A 25,171-nucleotide genomic window follows, 5' to 3' on the forward strand; every position below is an offset into this window, starting at 1 on the left:
AAAAGACCCTACACTATTTAACCATCACCCCTCTCATTTCCTCCTACTCCCCCCAAGCCTATGCAACCACTTATCTACTTTATGTCTCTGTAGATTTGTCTATTCTGAATGCTTCATAAAAATGGAATCATACAATATATGGTCCCATGTATTCATGTAAGGGTTCATTCACTTATTCACTTAATATAATCTTTTAACTTTCATCTGTGTTGTAGCATGAATCGGTATTTCATTTATTTTTGTTGCCAAGCAGTGGTCCATTGTGTGGGTAATTCATCAGTTGATAGACATTTGAATTGTTTGCTTTTTTTTTTTTTTTGCTCTGATGGATCCCGATGCCATATACAAGCTTTTATGTAAATATATGCTTTCACTTCTCTTGGGTAGATACCTAGAAGGAAAATCGATGGCTCATATAGTAACTCTATATTTGCTGAAACTACCAGACTCTTTTCTAAAACAACTGCACCATGTTTTATTTTCACCAAAATTATGTGAGAGTTTTAATTTTCTCCAGATCTTCACCAACTCTTTTATTATCTGTCTTTTCTTTATTATACCCATCCAAGTGGGTGTGAAGTAGTGTCTCATTATGGTTGTGATTTGGATTTCCCTGAAGACTAATGATATTGAGTTTCTTTTCCTGTGCTTGTGGCCACAGGTATATCTTCTTTTGTTGTTGTTGTCTTTTAATATTGTGAGTTTTTTTTTAATTGAAGTAGCATTGGCTTATAACACTGTATATGATTCAAAAGTATATGTTCACACCTCTTCAGCTATGTTCATTGGAGAAATTTCTGGTCAGATCCTTTGCCAGTTTTTTAATTGGATTGTTCATCATTTTATTATTGAATTATAAGAGTTTTATATATGCCCTAGATGCAAGTCTCTTAGATAAAAGCTTTACCAAAATTTCCTCCCATTCTGTGAGTTGTATTTTCACTTTTTGATGTTGTCCTTTGAGGCACAGAAATTTAAATTTTTGATAAGACTCAGCTTATTCTTTTTTTTTTTTTTTGTTACTTGTGTCTTTGGTGTCCTAGCTAAGAAAATACTGCCTAATCTAGGGTCACAAAGATTTATGCCTGTATTTCATTCTGTGAGTTTTATAGTTCAGTTATTATATTTAAATCATTCTTTTGTATATGTTGTGAGGTAGGTATCCAGTTTTTTTTTTTCTTTTGCTTGTGTATATCCAGTTATCCTAGCACCATTTGTTGTTTTGTTGTTTTTTTTTTTTATAAAAGATTTATTTATTTATACAAGCATTGGGTACAGTCAGAAGCACGGAGGGTGAGAGAATTCACCAGAGCCAGAGCAGGGAACAAAACAGGCAGACCGGCGAAATACACTGCTGAGGGGAGCAGCGGGGATGGCAGGAGAGGTCTGAGCGCCATGTGGGACCCTCGCTGGCTGCCGGGGATCAAACCAGCACTGCAGAGGCTGCGGGCAGCTTCACAGCCCAGCGCTCAACTGTTGTGCCACCAGGGGAGGCCCAGCACCATTTATTGAAATAGTCTTTCAACAAACATTATTTAATATTCTTTCCTCATTTAATTGTTTGTCAACTTTGTGAAAAATCAGTTGTATACAGAGACATGGTCTTATTTCTGGACTCATAGTTCTATTCCATGGCTATATAAGCCTGTCCTTATTGCAATATCACAATGTCTTGATTATGATTGCTTTGTTATAACTACTTTTGTTACAGTTTTAACTGATATAATCTTCTTTATGGTAAATTTTCTGATTTTTGAGACTAATTTGCCAGTTTAGTTCAGTTTATATAAACCTACAAAAAATCGGCTGCTAAAAATTTTCACTTAACATCACAAGTCCGGCTTAATGTCTGGGGAATGGCCTGCTGAAAAAGTAGACAACTTAACATTCTTAGAATTTACTGTATGCATAATATGAATCATAAAAAGTATTTAGAAAACTTTTTCATATAAATTTGTATTACTAGCCTCAGAATAGATCATATTACTTCTAGATATTTTTATGCAACTTAGAAAAGATTTAATATTTCCTAAAATTATCTAAATATTTTTACTGAATGTCTAAATTATCAGTCATGAATTCATTAAATAATATTTCAACAGATTGACAGATATAAAGGAAAAAATTAATCAGTTTAATGAAGAAATTAGACAACTTGACATGGATTTAGAAGAACACCAAGGTAATTTTTTTGTATTTTTATAATGTAGATTAATAGATCTATATCATTATTGGTACAGTACTAACTAGAGCCTTGGGGACTATTTACCAGGGATTTATGAATTCTTTATGATGATATATATTTTATAATAGCAGTATAAGCTTGAAATAACTTTTTTAAGACTTTATTTTTTAAGAGTAGCTTTAGGTTTTATAGCAAAATTGAGGGAAAAGTCCAACAATTTCCCATATGCCTTCTGCCTCTGCACATTCACAGCCTCCCCCATTATCAGCATCTCCCACCAGCGTGGTGCATGTGTTACACTAGTGATAAACCTGCACTGGACACATCATCATTTAAGTCCAGAGTTTACAGTAGGGTTCACTGTTGATGCTGTGCATTCTGTGGATTTGGACACATGTGTGATGGCATGTATTTGTCATTACACTAACATACACGGCAGATTCTCTGACCTAAAATTCCTCTGTGCTCTGCCTATTCATTCCTTCCTTGCCTCTAACCCCTGGCAATCACTGAACTTTTTACTGTTCTCTATAGTTTTTGCCCTTACCATATTGTCATATAGTTGAAATCATATAGTATTTATCCTTTTCAGATTGATTTCTTTCACTGAGTAGCATACATTCAAGCTTCTTCCATGTCTTTTCATGGCTTGATGATACTTTTCTTTCTCACTGAGAAATAGTCCTTTGTCTGGAAATACCACAGTATTTTTTTAAATTTTTTAAAATTTATACAAGAGAAGAGATATGTGAAAGTTATTCCTCACTAATGCTAATTAATATAAATTTCTTAGTTTTTCCAGTCAGAATATACTTTTCTGACAGTTTTCTAGCCTCTAAGGCCTGAATTTGTACTACTAGCATGATCCACAAGATGGCGCTAATTTTCTAGTCATCCTCATAAACTACACTTGACAAAGTACTGTTACCTCTCCAAGAGACATTTTTGAGTGTTATAATGCACTAAAAATTATTCCTTTATTTTTAGAATATGGTTTTTTCCCAAAGGTTTAATAGATTGTAAAACATCATATCACAAATTTAATATTTAACTCCTAGTGTTATAAGTATGTATCATAATAGCAGCATACATAAAATTCTGTAGGATTATTTGATAACTTTTAAACTGTGAATTAACTCCCCACAGTTTATTTTATAATCCATTTGCTTTTTCCAAAAGATTAAAAATATGAAACAACATTTTACCTTAATTGGTTTGTAAGATACTTCATATTCAGGGTTCCAATGCCTAAGTTAGGCATTTTTATTCTGGCTGTGTAAGGTAAAACAGAATTTAAAAAAAAGAAGAGTTTTGTTTTAGAGCAGTTTCTGAAAGCAGAATACCTAGATTCACATCTGAAACGTGACATTTTACTGGATGATCATGGATATGGCTTACTTGACCTTTATGTACCAGTTTTCTCACCTTTAAAATGGAAATAATAACAGTATCTACCTACTTGTTAGGGTTATTCTGAGAGTTAGATGAATGTAATGTGTATGTATGTGACCAAGAGTTGCACACAGTGTCAAGGTGCTCATAAGTGTAAGTTGTTGGCAATTTTTATTGATGCTATTCATTTATAAACTGAAACTTAACTTTTCTGGAGATTCCCTGAAACACCTTTTTGAAAATATTTTCCCCAGGATATACAAAATAATCTATTCAATTTCAAATTGGTATCTGAGATTTCAAATGATATCTGTATATTGCATTCTAGTTTCTCAGTATACACGCAATGAAGAATGAGTCATAGCTTATTGTTCAGTTGGAAGATTGGTTAAGTTACACTTTGTGTCTTTCATTAGAATGGTGGTATCATCTTTAGATCAGGCTCATCAGAAACATCTGCAGCTTGTTAGGAACAAGAATTCTTGGACTTCACTCCAGACTTACTGAATATAAAACCCTGGGGATAGAGCTCAGCATTTTGTGTTTAAGCAAACCTTCTTGATGATTTTGATGCATGCTAAAGTCTGATCATCACCACTTTGGGAAATAATGAAGAACTTCTGTTGTTTTTTACTACATGCCAAAGACTACTAATTATACCATCAGAATTTATCAACATTGTTCTGTTGAAATAAACTTCTACATAGTCATCCTCATCTTTAGAAATGATGGAGCTTTTAGCAATAATTTAACTTTTACCAATTTAGAGGTTTTTTGTTGTGTGTGTATGTGTACATATATATGTGAGTATACATGTATGTGTGTGTATATATATATATATACACATATATATACATATTGATGTATATTTTTAAGTACCACCAATGGCTGGAGATAAGAGTTATCAAATCTTGGGCCTCCCCTGGTGGCTCAGCGGTTGAGCACTGGGTTGTGCAGCTGCCCAGTGCTGCAGCGCCAGTTCGATCCCCAGCCACTGGCGAGGGTCCCACAAAAAAAAAAAAAAAGAGAGTTATCTAATCTTGTCTGCATGTCTACAAAGAAACTTTCCTGCCAAAATTTAAAACATTTTCAGAGAATATATGATTAGTAAGTTGGGTGAAGCCTAAAGTCAAAATGTAGTTTAAAACATTAAACTTATCTGTACTCATTTCAATATACCAGTTTAGTAGTATATATTTAATATTCTCGATTTTATTTACTGCTGTAATGATACGTGAAAAATAAGAGACTGACTGTAAAAAATGGAATTTAATAGCTGTACAAAACTAATTAAAATTGAAAAGGGGAGAAGAAAGTGTCCTGGCTTAGTGAAATACGTGAAAATAATAGCAGGGATGTAGATAATCTAGTTTGAATTAGTTAAATGAAAAATAACCTCCCCCCAACAGCTGTAATCCTAGATTACATTAACAAAGAGATGATGTATAGTCTATGGAAGCCTGTTCTGGAAAATGGAACCCTGAGTTTGTAGGCATCATACATTAGAAGAGACAAGAACCGGCACTCACAAAAAGTGTAATGAAGAGAAAGGTGACGAAACAGAAACCTTATCACCTAAGAAATACTCAGAGGTACAAAGGAGACTTAGCTTGCCTCAGAAGGGCTTCTAGTGCAGAAAGCAGAGTCTGTCTGTGCAGAAGTCTTTTGAGATTTATTCTTGCCCCACCTCCAACCGATTTGCTTTCTGCTGTCTGAAACATCCAATATAAGTCAGTAGACCTGCTGAGCTGGAGGCCATTAGGCCAGGGAAATCATTGACACATATGCCTTGTATATTGATAAGGAGAAAAGAGTGGGGTAGTTACCTGTTCTGGAAAGTGATAATCAGACCTTCTCCAGAGTCAAAATGTAACTGGAATCAACATGGGTCCTTGGCCTGTTGTGCCGAGACAGCTGAACCTGTGACAATGGTTTTTACAGCAGGGAAAAGCTTTATATTATTACTTGACCAGTCACATATGGAAGTGGGAACTGATTCAAATCTGTGTCCCTGCCCCTTATAGGATTTTCACTCTCACCTTTAAAAGGTGAGTGGAGGGCACAGACACCTGGATAGGTTAGGAAGAAGGGAGGGGGTTCCAGTATGCAGGTGTAGTGGCTATTCATGCCTCTACTTAAAAAAAAAAAAAAGATTTATTTGTTTATGCATACAAGAGCTGGGGTACAGGCCAGAGGCATGGGAGGGTGCGAAGATTCACCAGAGACAGAGTAGGGAACAGAACAGGCAGATCGACAGAAACGCACTGCTGAAGGGAGCAACGGGCGAGTCAGGAGAGGTCTGTTGCGCCATGTGGGTAGCTCCCTGGTCGGGAATCGAACTCATGCTGCAGTGGGTGCAGATAGTTTCATAGGTTGCGTCTTAACCCTTGCGCCACCAGGGAGGCCCCTCATGGCTCTTCTTGAGCAACATGTTAATCCAGGAGGAAGGCTCTTAGCTTATGCTTCACAGCAGATTTGGCATTCTTTCTTCTAGGGGGTCACATGTATGCCCCGGAACAGAGCTGCTGGGTAACGTTCTAGAACCTGTTTTTACCATTTTCTGCTGACCAGGCTCTACTGACTTTGCAAAAACAAGTTAGGTAAAAGGTTGTGAAAAAAGGAGGGGTGGGAGATAAATACAAAGAGGGGGACAATGAGTAGACTTAGACCATTCCTTGTGAAACAGGTTTTTATCTTTGCAAAACAGTTTTCTGACCATGATTTCAGGAACAATTTCTCAGAGTATAAATGGCAAGGTAATCACAAGGAAACCTCTGAGTCAGAGAACATCATTTGACACCAGTGAAGTAAAAGAGACAAACTTCCTGGCATGAGGAAGAGGTGGTTAAGGTGGTACTTAGTCCTTAGTAACACAAGACGAGCATATCTGCCTTACTCCAATGACTGGCCATCGCAGAGAGCATCAAAAAGCTGCAGTATCCCTTTTAAAATGTCCCAGGTCTTTTCTAAGAGTTTATATCCATTTCTTCTTTCCCTTCTGTGAGTTTAAAAAAAAAGACTTGAATTTATAGTGCATATTTTTGAGTACTTAGTAGACTGTAAATTTCTTGAGGGAAAATACCTTCTCTATATGACCTACACCACTTGCTGAAGTAGCTTGCCAATATGTACTTTCTGTGTAAAAATCTCCTGAATCCTTTTTACCCATCTAGTTATCAGCATACTTAATATATTTATTAAGTATATATTAAATAAAATGTATATATACCCACCTATCTATATATACACCTCAGTTACATCATTTCTGTTCTGTTATAATTTTTGTGTACATTTAATAGATTGTAAACCCTTCTAGGATAGAGGGTAACTGTCTTGTTCATTTTGACATCACTAGTGCCTATTATAATATCTAGGATATGACAGACACTCAGTAAATTTGGAATTCAAAAATTATAAAGAACTTACCACATTAAATTCTCACAATTTGAGGCTAGCTCCACATCACCCTCTTATCAGCATGCCCTCCGCCTCTTCTTTGGTCTTTCCCTTCTTGATCTTCCTACATTAAACCCTTTTGCTTGCCTGCTTTGCATCCTGAATGTGACAGACTTGTTAACTCCTCCTGTCTATGAGCTTGTCCTCTCCTATGACAATAAATCTAAGGATAGATTTGGTAACCCCTGTATTTTACCCTATTTAGAATGACCTCCATGTGTACAGTGCCTTTCATGGGGAGCTCAGATATAATCCTCTAACTGAGAAGTCATAAAATAGAGGAGTTCTCTTATGCTCTGACCTCTCTCCTTAACATGAGTGATACGGGAGGAGTTTTTATGAAACTTGGGAATTTGCTGAAATAGTGGGAGCTCTTTTCTATCTAATTCAGCTGTGCAGCTGGAGCCATTGACGAAATATGTCCTCCATATTTGGCAGCGAGGAATATGGACTTAAGGGGAGCAGAAGGGAGGAGTCTCACAGGTTTCTAACTTAAATGGTGTGTGTGAAGGACTACGAAACATAGTAGGAAACATAATGGAATGCAGACTTTGAGGGGGAAGACTGATGAATTTAATTATGGATATACTGAGTATTAAGATATCCTGAAAGATAGTCACAGAAATAGATCTAGTGAACAACCGAATAAAACAATCTGAAAATTAGGGGATAGGTCAAATTGGATTGTTCCTAAACCACAGGTATGGATGGGATTTCCTTGGACATAATGTAGCATTAGAAGTCAACTAAGAACAAAACCCAGAATTTAAAAGGAGAGAAAGCTATGACGAGAAGACAAAAGAGGAGTAATCTGAGAACAAGATAAGCCAGAGAAACATCCTGAAGGGAGGAGGTTCCCAGTATGCAGGTGTAGTAGCTATTCATGCCTCTTCTTTTTATTTTTTTTTATTTTTTTATTTATTTATTTATTTATTTATTTATTTATTTATTTATTTGTTTGTTTGTTTTGTTTATACGTGCACTGGGTACAGTCAGAAGCGCGGGAGGGCGAGAGAATTCACCAGAGCCAGAGCGGGGAGCAGAGCAGGCAGAAGGACCGAAGTACACTGCTGAGGGGAGCAGCGGGCGGCAGGAGAGGTCTGCGCGCCATGTGGGACCCTCCTCCGGTGGCCGGGGAGCAGCTGGGGATCGAACCGCTGCGCTGCAGAGGTCGCCGGCAGCTTCGCAACCCAGCGCTCAACCGCTGCGCCACCGGGGAGGCCCCTTTTTATTTTTTTTTTAAGATTTATTTATTTATGCATACACGAGCGAGGGTACAGGTCAGAGGCATGGGAGGGTGAGAGGATTCACCAGAGACAGAGTGGGGAGCAGAACAGGCAGATTGACTGAAATGCACTGCTGAGGGGAGCAGGAGGCAAGACAGGAGAGGTCTTGTGCCATGTGGGTCACCTCCCTGGCCGGGGATCAAACTTGTGTTGCAGTAGCTGCGCATAGCTTCATAGTGCTGATGCTTAACCCCTTGCACCACCAGGGAGGCCCCAATTTTTCACATATTATTAAGTGTAACATGTCTAGGAGTCCTGTAAAAAACTTCTTCAACCTGCTCCTGTTCATTCACTCTGATCCTCAAATGTCTCAAACAAAAACTGTCTTTCTTCCTAATTGCCACCACTGTGCTGCAGGCATCCTTCCTTCATCTTTCACCCAGATTTCTGTGACAGTTTCTAGTCTTTTGTTTTTCTTCTCTGGATTAGAAATGTCTTTCAAAAGTTGCAAATGGATTGTTTTATTCCCCTTTTTAAAATTCTTTAGTATTTTTACCATTACCCTTAGGAAAAACTCCAAATTTTTTGTAACGTGTCTTATAAGGTCCTTTATAACCTGTTTTATCTTTATGCCTCTTTTTCACCTCATATTCCCGACCTCAACAATACCACTTGTTCATTTCCTTGTGAGATAGTCATTCTCACTTCAAATATTTGTGTTTGTAATGCTTTGATTTTGAACATGTTTTTTCTGAATTTTGACCTGGACTTGCTTTTCATTTTTTCCCTATAATTAAGCTTAAATATTCCTTCTTTAAAATAATATATCTTGGGGTAGGTCTCATTGCATTTAGATGTTAGCTTCATGGACTTGAATATATAGTTCCTTCCCTAGGTTTGGTACATTTTCCTCTATTTTTTTGAATAAGCTTTCTGTTTTCTATCTTCCCCTTCTTTCTTTTTTTTTTTTAAAGATTTATTTATTTATACAAGAAACGGGGTACTGGCCAGATACACGGTATCTTCCCCTTCTATGTAGTTCTGATAGTTCTTGAAATATTTCTTATTTTATCCTTTTTTTTCTTTTTACTTTGTCTCTTCTACCTGGTTGTTTTGTGCATTACCATGGACACTAATTCGATCCTCCATTTGATCTATTCTGTTTCCATAGCTTTCTCTAGAATTATTTTTATTTCATCTATTGAGTTTTTTCTTTTACATTCAGAATCTGTTATTATTAAAGGCTCAGTTTCTATTTCTGTTCATTAATTTTATTCTTTAGGTCATTCATTTGCTTTTCTGAATTTTATTGTATCTCTTTGGTTAGGTTTTCTTTTATCACTGTAATTTGCCTTTCTGTTTTTTCTTCTATCATTTTTATTTTCTTTTTTAGAGCAATTTTGGTTTTGTTTTTTTAAAGATTTATTTATTTATGCATGCAAGAACTGGGATGTAAGCCAGAGGTGTGAGGGGTGAGAGGATCCACCAAAGAGAGTGTGGAGCAGAACAGGTAGATCTGCTGAAATACACTGCTGAGGGGAGCACCAGGCGAGTCAGGAGAGGTCTGCTGAGCCATGTGTGTTGCTCCTTGGCTGGCCAGGGATCGAACTCATGCTGCAGTGGCTGGCGATAGCTTGATAGTGCTGTCTTTAACCCCTGCGCCACCAGGGAGGCCCCTAGAGCAATTTTGAAGTTAATATTCCTTGTTTTTATAGTTGGATTCTAGGGAATTATTCTCTTATGATATTATATTACTTTGAGGACTCAGGTTTCCATGTTTTATCTTATTTTTTGTCTTCCCATTTTGCTGGAAAGGTATTTTAACATTTATGTTTGTTTTTTTTTAAAAACATCTATAGCAATAAATTAGAGTTGAGCTACTTTTGCTTTTCCAGCAGATGGTGCTGTCATTTTATTTGCTTTTAGTGTTTTGACCTTTGCTGACTTCTGTAGATACTGAGACCTAATTTTGCAGTTGCTGAGCCAGCATGTAGGGAGGAACCTCCAGGGATTCAACTCTGAATGCAAATGTGCTGGGGTAGAGGTTTCTTTCTCTGTGAATGTCTTTTCTCTCTGAAGTTCCAGATGTACCTGTGAGTGTACAATTTGTACACTGTATGCCCATCAGAGATCAATTTGAGTCCTGAGGGGTGAGGAAAGGGAGAAGGGCAGTTCTCTGTACTGTCTTTGTTGTTTTTAGTAGTTTCACTAGTTTTTAGCAGGTGTTTCACTTAGTCTGGTCTGTGCCTCTGCACCATTCAGCTCTCCCCTCCCTGGGGCCCCTGCCTGAGCCAAGAGCCTTACTGTCTATATACCCATCCCCTCCTCAGACTGCAACCTCATGTACAATGAAATGTGACTCTTTTATTTCGCAGTCTGTTGGTCTCTGAAATCCATGGGATATTCCTCTTTCACCCGAGCCACAGGCCCCGCGGGGTGTACTGTCCCTGTGGTAACCTGTTAGATGATGGTCTCAGGAGTAAAGTATGGAACCTCCTCTCTCACCCTCTTGGTCGCCAATCCATTTTACAATTTCTGATTACTTGTCATGCCTGACTGGTGGCTCTGGAAGATGGACTCAACTGTAATAGCAGCAACAACACCAGGGCAGACAGGGACTGAAGAGAGTAGAATCAAAGTTATCTGGCTGTATGGCATAGCATATAGAACTGACTGGAAGTGGGCAGCCCTCAGCCTCGAAAGAAAATTTTAGGGTGGGGACTGTGAGGGACAATAGCCACTATTTTTGTCAGATCGGCTCACCTTTTCCCCTGAAAGCTCACGTGCACTACACTTAGTACATTAATTTTAAGTATTTTTTAAATCCTTAGGTTTTAAACTCTGTGAAGGAAGTAACCCTACTATCTTGATTGCTGTTTTGAGCTTTTCAAGAATAGAATGAACATTGATGGAAACTTATGTTGGTCGTTGCCAGTAGTATTCATATGTAGCTTAACTATGTGGAACTGAATAGGGAATCATTGGAAAGTGTTAAGTCCTCTTTCCAATAAGGAAATTTCCCCCCAAATAGTCAAATATAAATACACATACACACACACATATACACACACATATATGTATATATATGCACACATATATACACACATATATACCTATATGTACATATATCTATATATAGAACTTTCAAAAGACTCAATAACTACAAGAATTTTACCTAATTTAAAATAATTGAATATTCAATGATTAATGGCATGTAAGAACCTAAGAAATATTCCTAATTTATTATTTTCTTTTATTTAGCTATAAGTTGACATTGTTATAGTTTCAGGTATACAACACAATGACTCAATATTTGTATACAAGTAAAATGATCACCACAATAAGTCTGGTTATAATGTCCATCACTATACATAGTTGCAAAGAGATATTTCTAATTTAGAGCATTATTTCTGGTGTTATTAAAATTAATGTTATGCTTTGTGTCTCTTACAGGTGAAATGAATCAAAAGTATAAGGAGCTGAAAAAAAGGGAGGAAAACATGGACAGTAAGTAATCATAGATATAAACTGTTCATTTATACCAAATCAGAGATCTCATGTAGGGAAGGTGTATGGCTAACAATAAATGCTAAGTGTGGACATTCAAAGCATTTGCCTTGAAGAATTACTGAGTAGCCATCATAGTTTAGGGATGTGTAGAGAACTGTAAAAATGTCTTGTATATGTGTATGTGCATATTAGTGTTTGTATGTTTGTATTTATGTTCATAGTCTGAGTAGAATGTCTGTACAACAGTTATTGATTGAATGTTCTCATTGAGATGCTTCACTGTGTTCACCTTAAGTATCTTCCCCCCCTTTTTAGCTTTTCATAGTACTTACTACTATATCCCATCCTGTTACTTGGTTCTATCACTAACTGTACTTTAGTAGCTTCCGAAGGTTGCAGCTTCACAATCACTTTTTAAAAAAATCTTAACTTGATTTTGTAGATAGATCTTTACTTCATATGTTGTACATTTAGAAATCTTTCAAAATTGACAAATATTATCTACTACTGGTTTCCTTCTTAAATGTCATTTCATTAGAATCTGAAGTTTCTTAGGTCTGGTGTTAATTGTTATCCTCCATAGAAACAAGTACTAAAGGTTATCAGTTAATTGTTCCACGCTAATGGTTTAATTATACTTAACTGTGAGTTTTTATTTTTGGAAAATCCATGGAAATACTTTTAAGAATGTAAATAAGAGCAATGTATGTGCTGAGTTCTATATTGAACAAGAAAAAGAATGACTTCTTCGAATATCTTTTTATAATATGAATAAATAAACTAATTTAGTTGAGACTGAAGAAGTATTATAAGTAAAATACTCATTTTTAGATAAAATAGCTACTTAGTAATATTTACAGAAGCTTGGCTAATTATAGATACTAATATTTATAGATATATCAAGGAGGTACTGTGTAAAATACATTCTTATTTTTTTAATTTCCATTTTAACAACTGTTACTTCTGAGCCCATACTTACAAAATTTAAGTTTACTTATGTTTAGGTCATTATAGGCTGCAAAATTTCAAAGAATGGAAATGTATTTATTGAATAATTCTCTCATATTAATAAAAAGCAGTGGTAGTTTAAATTTCACTTTAATTTTCTAAAAAGTATCTTTAAACCCTAAGAATCAGAGTTTGTGTGGTATTAACTTTATCAACAATAGTCTCTCATTATATTTTTCAATTTGCAGCTTTTATTGAGACTTTTGAGGAAACTAAGAATCAGGAACTGGAAAGGAAGGCACAGATAGAAGCCAGCATTGTTTCACTTTTGGAGCATTGTAGTCGAGTAAGAACCATGTGTCTGTCCTGGGAAGGGGGTGGGTTTCTTATTATTTTTACTGTGATTACCTTTATAAACAAAACTTTGAAAATATGATTCCCTATTGTGTCTGCTCATTTAATGTTTTTCCTTTAAATTCCTTTCCTTATTTTGTTTAAGCTATTTATTTTTATCTTTCAGCAAAATTCAGCTAATTAGGACAATTAGGAAAAGGATGAGCAATAGAATAACAATATTCAGCACTAAATGAGGAATTTTTTCACAGTTTTTTCAATTAAAATTTTATTCCATTATTAAACTAAACTGATAGTAGTAACATCTGCACAGATAACTTCAAAATACATATGTTATATTAGAAAAATGTTAACATACTTTCACCCTGTAATTTGTACATGAAGGAGATTCTTGTAAGAATCTGTAAGAGTAGAGGATAAATAACTAATAAGTGTCTTGATTCACCAAATATTATTTTTTGAGCTACTAATATTTGGTGTACTGTATGTAAAAAAAAAAAACAAAAAAACTAGATATCCTTTCAATACTCAACGAGTTTTAAGACTCCAGTCATTACTAAAAATAATGTAGTTGATTTTTTTCTATGGTGAAATAAAAGCAAATTAAAAAAAAAGTTCTGAATTTTAATTTAACCTCTCCTTTTGAGAAAACCTAACTTTGAATCTCACTGTATCCTACAATGAATGACATATTTCAAAATAAGAATACCTATTCAAAGCTTCCCATCCTTTAACAGTGTATTACAAAAGTTTTATTGGAGAGTCAAATTCATGGAATTTTTTTCCATTTTTATTTTATACAAATACAGAATTTAAATCGCATGAAACAGATATCCTCTATCACCAATCAGGAGCTGAAAATGATGCAGGATGACCTCAACTTTAAATCTACTGAAATGCAGAAATCACAAAGTACAGCTAGGAATTTGACATCTGGTGAGGAAACAACTGAGGTTTCAATAGCCTTTTTTTTTCCTATTCTAAATTAGAATTTTTAAGATTGATTGAAATAATTCTGTGTGCTTTTTCTATTGCTTGTTCCATGCCTGTGCTATAGCTTCAGTAAACAGAGACTTAAAAACTACATTCAGCTTTTTTTCTCAAGGAACTTTCAGCCTGGTGGAATGATAAACAAGTAAAATACAATGGAAGTGCTGTAATAAAAGCATAAAGGGTAATTGAAATTATGGAGGGCTCATATCTACCCTAATCTTGGGAAATTAGGAGAGATGCCTCAGAGAAGGTAGCGCTATTCATAATTAGTCTCAGGCATGATGACTAGTATGTTATTAGAGCAGAACTGCCCAATGGAAAGATAATGCCAGCCACATAATTTTCTAAGAGACATGTTTTAAAAAAAGACAAAAAAAAAAAAAACAGTTGAAATTCAATATATTGTTTGGCCCGAAATAATAATATCGAAAATAATATCTCAAGATATAATTAAAATAAAATAATTAGTGACATATTTTACGCTTACAACCATTCTCAATTTGGACTAGACACATTCAAGTGTTCTAAAGTCGTAGGTCACTAATGGTTGCCATTTGGTAGTGCACATAAAGATTAGAAGCAAACATACAAAATCAAACTTCAGCAACCTAGGATAAAGTCATGTAAAATTTTCTATGGAACCTTTGATTTTTGTGCTGATGGATTCTAATTATGGGTGTTCTTTATGCTGATGTGTGGTGACTTTGAATTAGCTGTTAAGAATTAGCTATCTAGGGCCTCCCCTGGTGGCACAGGCAGTTGAGTGCTGTGCTGTGAAGCTGTCTGCAGCCTCTGCAGTGATGGTTTGGTCCCGGCCGACAGGTGAGAATCCCACGTGGCGCGGCAGACCTCTCCTGTCGCGCCCCTCAGCAGTGTATTTCGTCAGTCTGCCTGTTCTGTTCCCCGCTCTGTCTCTGGTGAATCCTCGCACCCTCCTGCACATCTGGCCTGTACCCCAGTTCTTGTATAAATAAAAAAATAAATCTTAAAAAAAAAAAAGAAAGTATATAAAAAAGGAATTAGCTATCTACTTGGAATTACTCTGGGAGTTAGAAAATCATGGAGAATGAAGATTTAATGTTTGCTAACCTTAAAATGGTGCGGGATTCTTGAAATAATATAATGAATCTACAATACTTTATCTGGAATCCTGAAATGTAAACAAGCCCTTGGCAGTAAAACCTAGTCTGACCTGAAATGACAGGAGGTTATTTAAAGTTTTTAATAATCCCACTTAGTACGACTGTTCATATGATTTCTGTAGAAATATTAATGTACTGATGAGAAGTGCTGCTTCAGACATTGCTCTAGGGATTTGTAATAAACAATATATGCACTATATATTATATATAATTTGCTAAAATCCAGAGAATCTCTGCATTCTAGAACAACTGCCTGGAAGTTTTTGGTAAGCGTTATAACCTCATAAATTCATAGAGTATGCTATTAATATACAATTGGATTTAAATTATGATATAGGTGGATAATTTTCATTCTATGTATTTAAGCATATTTGTCTGCCCAGATTTTTTAAGTTTGTTTTCATAGTTTTACCTGTCTACCTGAATTATATGCCAAGCAACTAAGGGAGATATATTGTTAATTTGATTTATAAACCTATTATTGGTTTGATGATGAGTATTTTTATTTTTTTTAAGATTTATATTTTATTTATGCATCTAAGAACTGGGGTATAGGCCAGAGGTGCGGGGAGTGAGAAGATTCACCAGAGACAGACAGGGGAGCAGAACAGGCGGCCACTGAAATACACTATTGAGGGGAGCAGCAGATGAGACAGGAGAGGTCTGCTGTACCACGTGGGTCACCTTCCTGGCCAGGGTCGAACTCGTTGCAGTGGCTATGGATAGCTTCGTAGTGCTGTGCTTAACCCCTTGCACCACCAGGGAGACCCTGATTATGAGTATTTTTAAATTGTGATTAAAAAACAACATAAAATTTACCATCTTATTTTTTAGTGTATAGTATAGTAATGTTCATTAAATGCACGTTGTTGTGCAACAGATCTCTGTAACTTTCATCTTACAAAACTAAAATGTATACCCCACTGAACAACAGCTCCCTATGTCATGTCACTAAGTCTTTGGTAACTGCATCCTACTTTCTGTTTTTGTGAGTCTGAGTACTTCAGATATGTCTTATAAATGGAATCATGTAATATTTGTCTTTTTGTGAATGGTTTATTTCACTTATATTGTTTTCAGAGTTCATCTGTGTCATAAAAGGACCAGGTTTCCTTTGTTAATACTGAATAATATTCCATTTTATTTACATATGATAATTTATTTGTTGGTGGACATTTAGGTTGTTTTTCCTTTTCAGCTATTGTGAATAATGCTGCAGTACATATGAGTATACAATTATCTTTTTTTAAGATCCTATTTTCAATTCTTGTAGATATATAAGACTGGGGACTTTTACATTTTTTAAAAATATATATATATGCGCGAAAAAACTTTAATTAGCCCATCTAGGAAACTTCTGTTTTGTGTTTAACTTTTTATTTTTTTTTTTACAGATTGATTTATTTATGCATAAAAGAACTAGGGTAAAGGCCAGAAGTGGGGGTGATGGTGAGAGGATTCACCAGAGACAGAGTGGGGAACAGAACAGGCAGATTGACTGAAAGACACTGCTGAGGGGAACAGCGGGCAAGTCAGGAGAGGTCTGCTGAGCCATGTGGGTAGCCCCCTGGTGGGGGCTCGAACTCTTGCTGCAGTGACTGTGTATAGCTTCATAGGCTGTATCTTAACCCCTTGTGCCATCAGGGAGCCCCCTGTTTAAGTTTTTAATTTGTCTAAGATCAGTATTAATTCAACAAGTTTTGCCTCTTTTAGGGCATCTTTTCATAAATGTCAAAAAACATATTCTTTAAAGGCAAGTGAATTCAATAATCAGGACTTTATATTCCTTTCAGACTTTTATACTTTGGGTTTACGTTTCCTTTTAAACACTATGTTTTCCGCAGAGTTGTAGAGTTGATAAAGAATGAAAACTGGCTTTAGTGGAGCTGAAATTTCAGTTTATTACTATGATCTATATCTTACTGAAAAATTTCCTTATTAAGGTTTAAATTGTCTGATCCCTACAATTAATTTCATTTACTCAATTATTTCTAAGAATTAATTTAAACCAAGCATATAAATTATTTTTCCTCTTTCCTAACAACATCCCCACAAGAAATTTTTTGTATCTAGAAATCATGATAAGAGGTTTATATAATATTCTTATTTAAACATTCAGAGAGTGAATTTTACATTTACCTTTTGTGAAATGCCTCCCTTTATTGTCCTTGGGGCTATATATTAGAAGCTATCAGATTTTCTTAGTGTGCTCTGTTTCTTAAGGTGGTAAAATTACTTCTTGGGGAGGGTAAAATTCTTAGATATTATGATTCATGATCTTCCAAAGGGTCAATGTACATAGACACACATTAAAGCTGTAATATAAAAACTTCATGGGAGGGAGGCAATTGGGGAAAAAAAAAAATGGTCTACAAAAGCCTCCTAAGGGAGACAATAAGAAAATAAAAGAGTTTGAGAAACTGGTGTACTGCTTAGTAAAACAGCAAGGAATCTGTCAGCAATAGTTTTTATTTATATTTTTGGAAAGGAAACTCTAGGGAATAAACAAATGCGCTGATGGCAGAATATTTCAAAAGCATTTCCCTAGGTCAAAGTGGTTCCTTCTGAGATTTTGCTACTATGTACACACTGCTTGGTAAACTTTGCAACTTCATAGCATATCAGAAGGAACTAGTCTGCATCCTCTTCCTGTCTCTTCCCTTGGAGAAACTTGTACCTTTTCATATGGACCTGCTGTTAAAGAAAGATAAACTTTACCCTATACCCACCAACAATTTTCTCCTTCTCTCTAGGAGAAGCATTTGTATAGCTCCTAATATGTTTCCCTAATATATCTTGCAACTAAAGTTATAGTTAGACTTATGTAACTGTTTTTACCAGTCAAAATATACATTTCCCTCTTAGACAGTTGGAACACATAAAATCTCAGTGACTTGTTTAGCACTTTGATTCTTAACTGTTTTCAATTCTACTGGAGATACGGATCTAACAAAACAAAATTGCCTCAATAACATTTAAGTATGTTTTAAAATAATATGCCAATATGAGTGAGTCTTATGACTTTTAAAGGGATACAAAGGGAATATTCAAGGAATACTAGTTTATATACCAACATCTAAAAATTCTGATTGATAAACTTTTAAATCAATCAATTTTGAAGCACTGTTGTTTTTACTATTTAATATTTTATACTCCATATAATTGTTTTATTTATGAGTAGAGATCTATTCATTTCTTGAACATGAAATTTTTATTATGATGTCACCATCCAGGTGTAACCTGTCCAGAAATCTTTATAGGTAGAAGAGAAAGTTTAATAGTATCTTTGTATGTAATTTTCTATTAGATAATTTGTACAGATAATAAAACTTAATTCCCAGTTAATTTTGCTAAATGATATATGAAGAAACCAACTTATTTACTCATTGCATGTGTACGTATTAGGGAGACATCCAGGTGTGAGGGAGACAGAGTGCCAATATCTATGTATAAATTCTACTCAAATCCTAATTTGACTGCTGAACTGTATATAAATTAGGTAGAGTTCAGGGGACCCAGAAAAAAACAGCAGTTAGAAGTTAAAAGAACTGTGTATAGAGTTTATGTCAGTTGCCACTCTAGAGGAGAAAAGTTTATAGCTTTAGTTCAGCAAAGTTTATCGCTCATTAGTAACATATAGCAACACTCTTCAAAGGAACACAGCAGAATCTAAAATCTCTATAAAATATCATTAAAAATCCATTATACTATAATAATTTATAAGATATGAATAGGAAAAAGTGACTCAAGGGGAAAAGCATTCGCTATAGTCAACCTGAGAATATCCAGATGTTGAAATTAAATGGACTTAAATGTTTACAAACATTTCAAGGCTTAAAGGAAAAAAAAGTCATATATAAACATATATAAAATCCCATAGAGAAATGGAAATTACAAAAAAGAACCAAGTATAATTTTTAGTGTTGAAAAGTGTCACGAAAATGAAAAATTTGAGCCTCCCTGGTGGCAAAGGGGTTAAAATCTTAGTTCTATCACTGCTGTGGCCTGAGTTCTATTCCCCAGCTAGGGAGCGAACCCACATGGTACAGCAGACCTCTCCTGTCCTACCCTCTGCTCCCCTCAGCAGTGTATTTCAGTAGATCTGCCTGTTCTGCTCCCCACTCCGTCTCTGTTGAATCCTCTCACCCCCACACCCCTAGCCTGTACCCTAGCTCTTGTATGCATAAATAAATAAATCCTTAAAACAAAAAAAAGAAAGATTCACTGAGTGACCTTATTAGTAGGTTGAAACAGAAAAAAGGGGAGAAAAAAAACAGTGAACCTAAAGATTGAGCAATAGAAATTATCCAATCAGAATAAGAAATAAAAATACACAGAAACAAATGAGTGGATCAGGAAGCTGTGGTCTATATACACTTTGGAATATTACTCAGGTTTTAAAGATAAATTCTTGGCATAAGGGAGTGACAACATGGATAGAGCTGGAGGGGATTATGTTAAGCAAAATAAATCAGAAGAAAAAATACTGGGTGGTGTCACGTGTGTAACATATGGAAAAGAAAAAACAAAGGGTCGGATAAAGCCAAATTGATAAACCCTAGAAATCTGACTATGGGACTGAGGCTGCGAGATGAGAAATGAGAGCAGAGTGGGGAGAGAGCACAGTGGACCATGGGAGTGGACATTAGGTGCTTTGGTGGTTGGTTTGATACGGTAACAGCACCTAGGGAGAGATCTTATATCTGTAGAACACAATGTTCTAAACCTGTGTTACCTCAATTTTTCAAAAGAATGGAAAAATAAAATAACTTATTCTTATGCTCAGGTCATAGAAAAATATACAATAACTAAAAAAGAACAGAGCCTGAATCACCCAATAGATAATTTCATGCAGTCTAATGTTCATGTTAGAAAGAGAAAGGAACAAAGAATGAGGGGGGGTGGGAGTGATAGTTTAAGGAATAATGACTAGAAATTCCAAATTTTGATTAAAAACTTAGTTTTACAGATCCAAGAAGTCCACTGAATCCCAACAGGGTTAATATAAAAATCCCACACCTCAGCACATCATAGTCAAAATGCCAAAATACAATAATGGAGAGAAAATAATGAAAGGAACCAGAATAAAATAATATATATATATATAGGGAACACAATCCCACTATAAGGTGAACTTTCGTCATAAAAATTAATTTGAATTTTGTATTTCACACAAAATGTTATTTTAATATTTAAAAAAACCCATTTACACCTGAATCCCTTAAGTTATAAAAGGAAAATGTTCATGTTTGGCTTTTGATTACAGAAATGCTTGTTTCTCTGCCTTAAAACGGAGGGAAAGTGAAGGCAACAATGTTGTGAAATGGAAATCTTTTGTTCTCTATGTCTCTTATCCACATATAAGTCGCTATAGAATGTGTGAGATTATTGCCATGCCCAACCCTTGGGCCACAGAGGAGAAATTGGCCAAGGCAATTTGAGTTCAGATTCCTTCATCTGGATATGTAGGATATGTATTTCATTTCCACTTTACTGCCTGTTTTAGTTTTCTCTAACTGCATTTTACTTACAAAATTTTACTTTAAGGAAAGCAAACCCATGGATGATTCCTGGGAAAAGAACCTGAAGTAGCAAAATCGGGCAATTGTTACTGTTCCTTTTCCCCCAGCCCACTGTTGCTTATAGAGGCATTATTTTGGACATAAAGTAATATTTGCTATCTTAAAAATGAATTTTTTATAATGCTGATGTTAATGCCACTTAGCACCAAAGCCTGACTCGTTTTGAAACCATGTAAACCTGGGGAATATTACAGTTTGACTCAAACACAGAGAATAACAACAGTGTTAATTTACAAGGGGGAGATTAAAAAAAGGAAAGAGTTTCTAAGATCACAAATGGCCATCCATCCTACTCCAGGTAGTGTCCTGTGTCAAGTAGCCTAAACCAAAACCTACCTATGAATGACGGCGTTGTCACTCTATTGAGAACCTGGAGCTAGTGGCATACCGAGAAGCTGTGGGCCAGGACCCAACTCATGGTGGCAGCTGGAAGTAATCACAGCAGCCAGCACCAGCAATCCTGGAGGCTGGACCAGGCCAGGCAGCACTGGAGGCATCAGCAACAGGAGACAGCTCTTTGGTGGCATGGGCACAGGCCAGCAACATGGATCAGGCAGCTGCAGACGCCTCTTAAAGACGGAACAAGCCTATGGCAAGGATCAGTAGGTGATGCCAGAGGATCAGACAGAAGCAATCAGCTCTTAAAGACTGCGCCAAGGGTGCCTGAGACAGGAGTGGCCATCAGGAGGTGGTGCCAGTCATGCTAGAGGCAGGAGCAGTGACAGTTGACAATCTGAAGCAAAGAGTTGGAGATCAAAAGTGAAGGTTGTTCAAGACAAGAGTGTTAAATGAGTTGGAGATCTGAACACAGGAGCACCTGGGCTTCCCAGGAGAGAGTCCCCAGATCTGTCTGCTGCCCCAGCCATTATGGCTTTCAGGGTTCCTTAGTTCTTCTTGTTGATAGCAACAGGTGTGGCTTTCAAACCTCATTTTTGTCAAAACTGACTGGGGTCTCAAAATCCAAACCCCACTGTTGTGTGAAACCCTACCTGTGCTGGAATCAGCTACCTCACATCTTGTGTGGCAGCGGGCACAGTGGGTACAGTTGAGCCAGGCATACTCTGCTGCACCCGGTTGCTAAAGGGGGGCTGCGACGCTGCACCACCAAACCAGGAGCCTTGGAAATCCTCTCACAGTATATAACCTTGGGTAAATTTCCTTTCTAATGTTTAGTTTCCTCATACAGCATTTACCTCCTAGGGTGGTTATGAAAAGTAAATCAAATAACATAAATTATACATACTCAATAAGATTGGTTCCCTCTTTTATCTTTCTCTCCCTTAAAAAAAGACACATTTCAAAATCAGAATCACAAAGTCTCTAAAATAGAAAAGATAGGTAGTATTGTGGGGAGGTGTGTGTGAAAGGAATTTTTAAAAATTGGGTTTTTTTTAAAGTTTTTTTTTAAGATTTATTTATGTGTACAAGAACTGGGGTACAGGCCAGAGGTGGGGGTGGTGAGAGGATTCACCAGAGACAGAGCGGGGAGCAGAACAGGCAGACTGTCTGAAATACACTGCTGAAGGGAGCAGAGGGCAAGTCAGGAGAGGTCTGCTGCACCATGTGGGTAGCTCCCTGGCCAGGGATTGAACTCTTGCTGCAGTGACTGAGGATAGCTTCATAGGTTGTGTCTTATTAACCTCTTGCGCCACCAGGGAGGCCCTAAAAATTGTTTTCTAATTATAAATGTAATCTGAGTTGTTGTAGAGGATTTGGGGGATATTTTAAAAAATGTGTAAATAAGAAAATCCTACTAACAAGAGCTTACTACTATTAAAATTTGGTATTTATCATTCTAGTCTTTTTTTCTATATTTTATCCCATTTTGAAAACAAAAAACACTTTTACTGAGTTTTCGCTGCCAGCTATCATTCCTCCCTTTCAAAGCTTTCATAGCCAAATTCTTAAAAACATGCTTTTAAATCATGCATTCTACATTCACAGAAAAAAAATGTACTCTTAACAGATACATTCAGAGCCTCCTGGTCAGTAAATCCAATATTTTGCTGTCTTTTTTTTTTTTATTACTCCCCAAGTGTATTTTGCAGTATAAACCATTCCTTTATTCTTGAAATAAAGGACTGACTTTTCCCTTATTTCCTGGTCTCTTTTGGATACATCCTTTATAGGATACTTAATGTCATTTTTATTTTTAAAACTTGAGTTCTGTCACAAATCCATTTCAATCATCCTATAGTTTCACTTGCCATGAGTATGCTGTAACTTCAGACCTCACATTTTCTCTCTGTACTTCACAGCCATGTATCTATATTTGAACATCTTTATTAAATTTATCTGGATTAGTCTGAGGTGTCTCAAACTCAATATACTCTAAACTAACTTCAGCCCATTATCTCATTCCCTCCCACAAACAAAAGTTTGTCTCTGAGTATTCTACTATTTTCTCATTTACTCAAGATGGAAATGGGATTCTGCATTAACTCCTTTTCACTCAGTCACTGTACCCAGTTGCACTACCAAATCCCTAGTATCTTTCTAGTCCCTCCAGAAAAGAGATTGCCTGGGCCTCACTGGTGGTGCAAGGGGTTAAGATGCAACCTATGAAGCTATTCACAGCCACTGCAGCACAAGTTCGATCCCAGGCCAGGGAACTACCCACATGGTGCAACAGACCTCTCCTGACTCACCTGCTGCTCCCCTCCACAGTGTATTTCAGTCAGTCTGCCTGTTCGGTTCCCCTCTCTGTCTCTGGTGAATCCTCTCAACCCCTACATCTCTGGCCTGTACCCCAGTTCTTGTATGCATAAATAAATAAATCTCTTTAAAAATAAATTTACAAACAAATAAATAAATAAAATTCACTGGTAACTTGCTGTAGCCCCTAGAATAAAATCCGAACTCCATATCTTGACTTAGAAGAGTCTTCCTGAATTGAAATCCTTCCAATATTTTATCTCTTGAACTTTGGGTTGTAGTCATATAAGTGTCTATTATTTGCTCAAAGATGCCAGGCTTTCTCACCTCTAGACTTTACACATGTTGCTGTTTTCCTAAAACACTTTTACTTTCTCCTTTGTTTGGCTAATTCCTAATTCTAAGCCTCAGAATACATGTTTTTATATAGAGTTCTCTTGACTAATACTACATCTTCTGTGGCATCCTGCATTACTCTTTTTATAGCAGTTACGTAATTCATTGTAAATGCTTACTTTGGTGCCATTTTTTTCTGAATTTTTGCATTTTATGTTGATGATTTTGGTATTTTAATATGGTCCCCAAAGAGTGTGCTGAAGCCCTAATCTCAAGAAGGCTGTGATGTGCCTTAGGGAGTAAAAATTTGCTAGATGAGTTTCAATCAGGCATAACTTACATTGCTGTTGGCCATTAGTTCAGTGTTAACAAATCAGCAGTACCTATTAAATAAAGTGTCTTTATTTATTTTTTTTAATAAAGTGTCTTTAAATAGAAACACATAAGCAGGACTGTGTGTTAGTAGATGAAAATATTCTTACCAGAGGTTCACAGGATCCCCAACCCTTGAGATTCCCCTAGGAGCAATAGTTCAGTATTTGCTAACTTAGTGTTCACAGTAACTTTATAAAAATTATGAGAACTGACTGTATTTGTAAATATATATAAATATAAATATAATTTTGTCAAATACAAATATATAATACATGTCATTAACTTGCTTCCCCCCATATAACTGTATATGTACCATACATATATACAAATAATAGGTGTTTAATAATAACAGTATCAGATGTTATGTAATTAAGAAAAAATTATGTATGTACTTATATATTGCATGAGCATGGAGACAGGTGTGGCTAATATACATCAGTTATATATTGATTCCCTGGGGGAATGAGTATTTTTTTTTTAATATATCTTTGTAGTCTTTCACTGGTTACAAGGAACATATATTTCTTTTGCAGATACTCTACAAAAGACTTTTAAGACATGACTTTTAATGACTATTTTGCATTTCCCTATGTGAAAGGAATGAAGTTTTGACTAATGCCTTGGCTATTCCTGTGTTTAGATAGTCAACGTCTGCAATTGGATCTACAGAAAATGGAGCTTTTGGAAAGTAAAATGACTGAGGAACAACAGTCTTTAAAAAGCAAAATTAAGCAAATGACGACTGATTTGGAGACATACAGTGATTTGCCAGGTTTAAAATTATCAGGTGAAGAAAAGAAAAAAGTAAGTACTAACAATATCTTAAAAAATTACAATTGAATTTGCTTTTTCTTGATCAAATTTAATATATAGTTTATTGAGTTTATTATTTTTATTTGGTTATTTGATATTTAAGTTAAGAAAAAAGTTAAGATGTTTACATTTTAGTAACATTCCTACAATTTAGTAGGAATTTAGGCTTGAATTTCAAAAGGCAAACATTGAAAAACAAGGAAT

General features: G+C 35.8%; 1 protein-coding gene across 4 annotated transcripts in view; it reads left to right on the forward strand.

The window, feature by feature from the left end:
• IFT74 (intraflagellar transport 74) overlaps positions 1 to 25,171 on the forward strand; it is a 66,770-nt gene that overhangs the window by 35,958 nt on the left and 5,641 nt on the right. For all 4 annotated transcript variants that reach the window (XM_037491812.2, XM_037491813.2, XM_037491811.2 and 1 more), the window contains 5 exons: positions 2,103 to 2,182; positions 11,713 to 11,766; positions 12,966 to 13,063; positions 13,881 to 14,007; positions 24,795 to 24,958. In XM_037491812.2, the coding sequence (XP_037347709.1) occupies positions 2,103 to 2,182; positions 11,713 to 11,766; positions 12,966 to 13,063; positions 13,881 to 14,007; positions 24,795 to 24,958 (523 nt within the window). The remainder of the gene's footprint in view (positions 1 to 2,102; positions 2,183 to 11,712; positions 11,767 to 12,965; positions 13,064 to 13,880; positions 14,008 to 24,794; positions 24,959 to 25,171) is intronic.

This window comes from Talpa occidentalis, unplaced genomic scaffold, assembly GCF_014898055.3.
Source record: "Talpa occidentalis isolate TD23 unplaced genomic scaffold, MPIMG_talOcc4v2.1 talOcc4.7, whole genome shotgun sequence".
NCBI lineage: Eukaryota > Metazoa > Chordata > Mammalia > Eulipotyphla > Talpidae > Talpa > Talpa occidentalis.